We start from the raw sequence: 8,048 nt of genomic DNA, 5'->3' as shown, positions 1-8,048 counted from the left end.
ATCTTAAAAAGAATTTCCTTTTATTATCACCAACCAAATAGGATTCTCCCCTGTAGTTTCAATTGGTTTTCCTTGTAATCATGTAAATATATGCTGGTTTTTTAACAAATGGTTCTCGTGGAATTGTTACTCATCATCGATAATCTGTATTAAGTTTGGGGATGGTGAAATTTTGTGTATAAAGATAAAGTTGACAGGCATAACAAGGACAAAACGTTTATTCACAGACTTTAATGACACTCCACAGTGAACACTTGGGGCCATAGCATAGAAATTCCCTCCTTTCTCAGACCTGTAACATCTTATTACCTAATCAACCAAACATGGACTTAAAGATAGTTCAATCTTGCCTCTATATAACATGAGTATCTCCACAGGTATTTTTCATGAATCACCCCAAATTAAGAGCCAGAACTTCAAAGACTTCACCTATATTTTCTTTCCAGCTTAAAACATGGGTACTTCACCAGAAATTATCATGATACTCTTTGTTGCTGTTGGCTGTTTCATGGCCTATCCTGAGGCTGTGTCTTCAAAACACACAGGCATTACCAGGCACTATACCTTCAATGTATGTATATTGCATTGTTTACTTTGGGTAACTTGAGGTGAAAGTAATTGATATAATCCTCAAGAACTTATCCAATTTTCCCTTTGCAGATAAAGCTGAAAAACATCACTCGCTTGTGCCACACTAAGAGCATTGTCACAGTTAATGGGAAGTTCCCTGGACCTCGTGTTATTATCAGAGAAGGCGACCGCTTAGTCGTTAAAGTAGTTAACCATGTTCCAAACAATATCAGCATTCACTGGTATATATAAGTTGTTTACGTTTCTAAGGCTAAGCTCTTTGGGAATATGGTAAATTAATGCTGTTTACAGGCATGGAGTTCGACAGCTTCGGAGCGGATGGGCGGACGGGCCATCATACATCATGCAATGTCCCATTCAAACCGGCCACTCTTATGTGTACAACTTCACCATTACCGGCCAAAGAGGAACTCTCTTCTGGCATGCTCACATTTCATGGCTTAGAGCAACTGTGTACGGACCGCTTATCATCCTCCCAAGGCGAAACGAATCTTACCCTTTTGTGAAGCCCTACAAAGAAGTCCCGATCTTGTTCGGTAATGTTACGGAATCACCTATATCTTCTTCATGCAATGCAGCAAATATATGATGTTCTTTGATGGAAATTTAACTCAATCATTGTTAACTACAGGAGAGTGGTTTAATGCTGATCCTGAGGCAGTTATCAATCAATCTCTTCAGACAGGAGGTGGCCCTAATGTTTCAGATGCCTACACCTTCAATGGCCTCCCGGGTCCATTTGTTGAGAATGGACTGCAATGCAACAGAAGGCCATGATGCAGACCAGCAGCTGCAGCAGACCAGCATTCAAGCAGGACCAGAAGCAGCTTAATTATTTTGTTTACTTTTGTTCATTTTGTAATGCCATCCAAGCTAAATGTAACTAGACTTTTAGAGTTGTTAAGATTTGAATTGATGGATGTAATAGCTAAAAATTGTTCAGCTTTCTTTTGTATTACTTTAGTTGGCAACTTGCCAAAACAGGTGGGAGCAGTTACAAGTTTAGGTAACTGACATTCTAACTTTGTAACTCTTATATTTTCAAATGAAATGAAAAGATGAAGCATTCCATTCATTTTTCACATTTTTTGCTTTTGAGTTTTCTGTTCTGTTTCTGCTTGCTGTTCGTGAGCTTATGCTCTTGGTGTTTTCATTTGTTTGATTTGCTGCTGCCAGTGTTCCAACAAATGGTAATCAGAGCCTCCTATCTTTGAGGACCTCTGTTGTTTATGTTTTAGTTTTTGTTTTTTCAAAGTCAGTCTTGGCAGCATGAGTTTTGCTCCTCCTCCACCACCAGTTTTTGCTGGAGACAACTACCACATTTGGGTTGTCAAAATGAAGACATATCTTCAAGCACTTGACCTCTGGAGTGCAGTTGAGAGTGATGTCGAGCCAGCACCATTAAGAGCAAATCCTACCATTGCTCAGATCAGGCAACATGGTGAGGAACGAGCCAAGAAACACAAGGCTATGGCCTGTTTGCAGAATGGAATATCAGATGTTATTTTCACTCGTATCATGGCCTGTGACTCTCCCAAGCAGGCATGGGACAGGCTAAAAGAGGAATTTATGGGATCAGACAAGACCAGGCAGCAACAAGTCATCAACCTTAGAAGGGAGTTTGAAAATTTAAAGATGAAGGAGTCAGAAACTATCAAGCAATATTCTGATAGGATTATGGCTACTGTCAACAATATTAGACTCCTTGGAGAAGATTTCAGTGATAGTAGGGTTGTTGAGAAGGTTATTACCACCTTACCTGAAAGGTTTGAGTCAAAAATCTCCTCATTGGAGGACTCGAGAGATCTCACAACCATTTCTTTGTCTGAGTTGGTTAACTCACTCTATGCACTTGAACAGAGAAGAGCAAGCAGGCAGGAGGAGAATCTTGAAGGTGCTTTTCAAGCAAAGGTCAGAGAAGGCTCCAGCTCAAGCCAGAAAGCTAAGAAGCCTTGGTTTGAAAAGAAGGAAAGATCAAAGAAAGATGCCGGTAGAAGGAGGTTTCCACCATGCATTCACTGCAAGAAGACCAATCACCTGGAAAAATTTTGCTGGACCAGACCAGATATACAGTGCAAAAGCTGTATGAAGTATGGTCATCATGAGAAAATTTGTAGAAGTCATGAGAAGGCACAAGCACAACCAGTACAAGCCAAGTCTGCCGAGGATGTCCAAGCTCAGGAGGAGCATGTATTTACAGCTTCATGTTATGCAGCTAAAAGCATGAGCAGTTGGCTTGTGGATAGTGGTTGCTCACACCACATGGCTGCAGATGAGAGCCTTTTCAAGAACCTTGACAGGAGCTATGTCTCGAAGGTCAGGATAGGCAATGGGAACTTGATTGAAGCAAAAGGTAGAGGTGATGTGGTCATTCACACTGGTTCAGGTAACAAAATCATTTCTGATGTGCTCTATGTGCCAGAAATAGACCAAAATTTACTAAGTGTAGGCCAGCTAGTCAAGAAAGGCTTTTCACTAGTTTTCAAAGATGATTCTTGTGTTATAAGTGATGCTCATGGTAGGGAGATTGTCTCAGCACCTATGGGAGACAAATGTTTTATGCTGGAAGTGAGTCAGCTTGAGAAAAGTGCATATACAAGCTCAGTTGACAATACTGATCTTTGGCACAAGAGGTTTGGCCATGTTAGCCTCAAATCACTTGATTTGCTGCACAAAATGAACATGACAGAAGACATGGTGAAGGTTAGTGCAAGTGAAGGCGTTTGTGAAGTGTGTCAGCTTGGCAAACAAGCCAGATTGCCCTTTTCAGCTAACCAAGCATGGAGGGCTCGAAAGAGACTTGAGTTGGTGCACTCAGATGTCTGTGGACCAATGAAGACCCCTTCACTGAATGGCAGTAAGTATTTTATACTGTTTATTGATGATCTGACCAGATTTTGCTGGGTTTATTTCATGAAACAGAAGTCAGAAGTGTTTGAAGTGTTTAGAAAGTTCAAGGCATTGGCAGAAAATCAAACAGGCTGCAGGATTAAGGCCTTGAGGACAGACAATGGTTCTGAATACTTGTCTGAAAGATTTCAGAAGCTATGTGAGCAGGCTGGGATTCATCATCAGCTAACCACAGTGTACACTCCTCAGCAAAATGGAGTGTGTGAGAGGAAGAACAGAACAGTGATGAACATGACCAGGTGCATGTTGTTTCAAAGCAAGCTTCCAAGCATTTTTTGGGCTGAAGGTGTCAACACCTCAGTATACCTGCTCAATAGGCTGCCAACACATGCTGTGAATGATAAAACTCCTTTTGAAGTATGGTATGATCTTAAACCAACTGTTTCCCATTTAAAAGTGTTTGGCAGCAAGTGTTTTGTACTTGTCCCTGTAGAAAGAAGAACCAAGCTCGAGAAGAGGTCAGTTCCAGGTATATTTGTTGGTTACAGTAGCTGCAAGAAGGGCTACAGAATATTTGATCCTTCAACCAAGAAGATTTTGGTAAGCAGGGATGTCAAATTCGATGAAGGAAGGTTTTGGAGTCTAGATGGCTCTAACACAAGTCAGTTTGAAGAAGAGCAGATTGGCAGCAATTTGGAGTTGGCAGAAAACGAAGTCAGTAATGCCAATGTAGATGATGCTCCTGTGAGAGGGACCAGGTCTATTGCTGACATCTACCAAAGATGCAATATGGCCATTGTTGAGCCTTCAAGCTATGAAGAAGCTGCTAGAAGCAAGAGCTGGAAGAAGGCTATGGAGGCTGAAATCGACATGATCCATAAGAATGATACTTGGGATCTGGTAGACAGACCTGATCAGAAGAAGGTCATAGGTGTCAAGTGGGTTTTCAGGACCAAATTCAATGCAGATGGCTCTCTGAACAAGCACAAGGCAAGGCTTGTGGTGAAAGGGTACAATCAACAGTTTGGCATTGATTTTGAGGAGACATTTGCTCCAGTGGCAAGGCTGGATACCATAAAGCTTCTATTTGCTTTCGCTGCACAGAAACAGTGGAAGGTCCATCAGCTTGATGTCAAGTCAGCTTTCCTGAATGGCTTTCTTAAAGAGGAAATTTATGTTGAACAGCCTGATGGATTTAAAGTCCAAGGAAAGGAGGACAAGGTTTACAAGCTGAAAAAGGCACTCTATGGACTAAAACAGGCTCCTCGAGCCTGGTATGACAGGATAGATGCTTACCTGTTTAGGCTCAATTTCGAGAAAAGTTTGAGTGAGCCAACTTTGTTTATAAAGAAGTCTAAAGATGAGACTTTGCTGATTGTCTCAATATATGTGGATGATTTATTAGTGACTGGAAGCAGGGTCGATTTGATTCAGGAGTTCAAAAAGAATATGCAAAACATGTTTGACATGACAGACTTGGGAATCATGACTTACTTCCTTGGTATGGAAGTAGACCAGTCTGATCAAGGCATTTTTATCAGCCAGCATGCATTTGCCTTGAAAATTCTCACTAAGTTCCATATGGAAAACTGCAAGCCAGTGAGTACACCTCTAGTCATGGGACAGAAGTTGAGCAGCTATGGAGATGAAGAAAAGGTGGATGAAAGAGAGTATAGAAGTCTAATTGGATGTTTGCTATACTTGACAGCAACTAGACCTGATCTTATGCATTCGGTCAGTTTGCTATCTCGTTTTATGCATAGCTGCAACACATCACATTTAAAGGCTGCAAAGAGAATCCTCAGGTATGTGAAAGGATCCTTGAAGTTTGGAGTGATGTTCAAGACAGGAGGTCAGCTGAAGTTATCTGGTTACTCAGACAGTGACTGGGGAGGTTCGATTGATGATATGAGGAGTACCTCAGGCTACCTCTTTTCTCTTGGTTCAGGAGCTTTCTGTTGGAGCTCTAAAAAGCAGCAAACAGTTGCTCAATCAACTGCTGAGGCAGAGTACATAGCAGCAGCTGGAGCAGTAAGCCAAGCTATTTGGCTTAGAAAATTGTTGTGTGATTTAAATGAGGAACAATTTGAGCCTACTGAGATTATGGTTGATAATCAATCAGCAATAGCTATCTCCAAGAATGCTGTTTTTCATGGCAAAACAAAGCACTTTAAGCTCAAATTTTATTTTGTTCGAGAGGCAGTACAATCAAAGGATGTGAGTCTTGCATATTGTAGTTCACAAGATCAATTGGCTGACATTTTAACAAAACCTCTAGGTGCTATGAGGTTTGAAATTCTTAGAGAATTGGTTGGTGTTTGTTGCCTACAGTCCAAGGAGGAGTGTTGAGAATGGACTGCAATGCAACAGAAGGCCATGATGCAGACCAGCAGCTGCAGCAGACCAGCATTCAAGCAGGACCAGAAGCAGCTTAATTATTTTGTTTACTTTTGTTCATTTTGTAATGCCATCCAAGCTAAATGTAACTAGACTTTTAGAGTTGTTAAGATTTGAATTGATGGATGTAATAGCTAAAAATTGTTCAGCTTTCTTTTGTATTACTTTAGTTGGCAACTTGCCAAAACAGGTGGGAGCAGTTACAAGTTTAGGTAACTGACATTCTAACTTTGTAACTCTTATATTTTCAAATGAAATGAAAAGATGAAGCATTCCATTCATTTTTCACATTTTTTGCTTTTGAGTTTTCTGTTCTGTTTCTGCTTGCTGTTCGTGAGCTTATGCTCTTGGTGTTTTCATTTGTTTGATTTGCTGCTGCCAGTGTTCCAACACCATTGTACAATTGTTCTGCCAAAGGTATATAAATATTTGCACATATATATGTATCTATGTATTTATAAATCCCTTTGGATATTAATGCATGTGATTTGCGATTAACAGATACATATAAGATGAAGGTAAAGCCAGGGAAAACATATCTTCTGAGGTTGACCAATGCTGCACTCAATGATGAGCTTTTCTTCAGCATTGCGGACCACAGTTTAACTGTGGTGGAAGCTGATGCAGTGTATGTGAAGCCCTTTGAGACCAATGTGTTGATGATAACACCAGGACAAACCACCAATGTTCTTCTAACAGCCAAATCTACAGCACCCAATGCCACTTTCTTGATGTTAGCCAGACCATATGCCACTGGCATGGGCACGTTTGATAACACTACTGTAGCTGGTATTCTTGAATATGAAACACCTTCCAGTAGCTTAAAAAACAGGCCACTTCTTAAACCAGGCTTGCCTGCTATCAATGCTACAAATTTTGTTGCCAATTTTACAAGCAAATTCAGAAGTTTAGCCACCGCCAAGTTCCCTGCCAATGTCCCACAAAAAGTAGACAAGAAGTTTTTCTTCACAGTTGGTCTTGGAACCAAGCCTTGCCCCAAAAACCAGACCTGCCAAGGACCAACAAATACCACAAAATTTGCAGCTTCAATGAACAACATCTCCTTTTCACTCCCAAGAACTGCACTCCTCCAATCCCACTTTTTCTCCCATTATTCTAAAAGGGTTTACGCCATTGATTTCCCACCTTTCCCTCAGATTCCATTCAACTACACAGGCACTCCACCTAACAACACACTTGTAAACAATGGCACTAAACTTGTGGCGATACCATTCAATACAAGTGTGGAAGTAGTGTTGCAGGACACAAGCATCCTTGGTGCTGAGAGCCATCCTCTCCATCTCCATGGCTATAACTTCTATGTTGTTGGTCAGGGTTTTGGAAACTTTGACCCTGAAAACGACCCTCCAAAGTTCAACCTGGTTGATCCAGTTGAAAGAAACACAGTCGGGGTACCGTCTGGTGGTTGGGTTGCAATCCGTTTTCAAGCAGACAATCCTGGTAACAATTGAGATCGTACAAGTTTTATCTTCAAAACATAAGATGAGAATGCATTTAGTGATATTATATGTTAATGATGCAGGAGTTTGGCTGATGCACTGTCACTTTGATGTTCATCAGAGCTGGGGCTTAGGAATGGCATGGATAGTGTTGGATGGAGAACTCCCAAACCAGAAGCTGCCTCCTCCACCCTCTGATCTTCCCAAGTGTTGAGTTTTTTATTATCCCTTTTTGGGACTTGAAGCATCAAGCTTTACATGCGTCCATAATTAACCATAATTTTTGGTTCCCTTTTAAATCCTTGTTGGGAGAGTTTTGTTGTTAACTTATGTAATGGTTTTGCTGCGTGTTATTTTGCCTAAGCCAACCTTGGCATTGAACAAATGAGTGCTTTAAATTTTTTTATTTAAATCTGCCTAACAGAAATGGTGGAGCTGGTCTTGTACTTGTACCAACCCAGAGTTTCATTGTAATTGTTGGGAATATAATAATTCCAAATTTCATCAAATCCCTCTCTTTTAAGATAAACAATCCCACTTTTTATCTATTGATATTTATTGTTTTCATTTCCATTATATTTATAAACAAAAACTGTTGATTTGATTAAAAAAAAATCAAATGATGGGTTGCGGATGCTTTAGTAATAGATACACTGTGTAAACCTGTTAGTGATGTTTTCCAATATTTATTGTGTTTCAATTATATTAGATCATTCAAAAAGGTTTTTTTTTTTAGAAATCCAATAAAAT

General features: G+C 40.3%; 1 protein-coding gene across 1 annotated transcript; it reads left to right on the top strand.

Moving 5' to 3' along the window:
- The first annotated feature begins 401 nt into the window (after positions 1 to 401).
- LOC107887550 (laccase-2) lies at positions 402 to 7,805 on the top strand. Its single transcript, XM_041107963.1, has 7 exons — positions 402 to 571; positions 661 to 812; positions 883 to 1,127; positions 1,223 to 1,332; positions 3,803 to 3,818; positions 6,340 to 7,299; positions 7,382 to 7,805. The coding sequence occupies exons 1-7, from the start codon at positions 455 to 457 to the stop codon at positions 7,510 to 7,512; spliced, it is 1,731 nt and encodes a 576-aa protein (XP_040963897.1). The 5' UTR covers positions 402 to 454; the 3' UTR covers positions 7,513 to 7,805.
- Positions 7,806 to 8,048: the final 243 nt, after the last annotated feature.

The sequence above is a fragment of the Gossypium hirsutum genome, chromosome A03 (assembly GCF_007990345.1).
Source record: "Gossypium hirsutum isolate 1008001.06 chromosome A03, Gossypium_hirsutum_v2.1, whole genome shotgun sequence".
Taxonomy (NCBI): Eukaryota; Viridiplantae; Streptophyta; class Magnoliopsida; order Malvales; family Malvaceae; genus Gossypium; species Gossypium hirsutum.
This window is presented reverse-complemented; position numbering and strand designations above follow the sequence as displayed.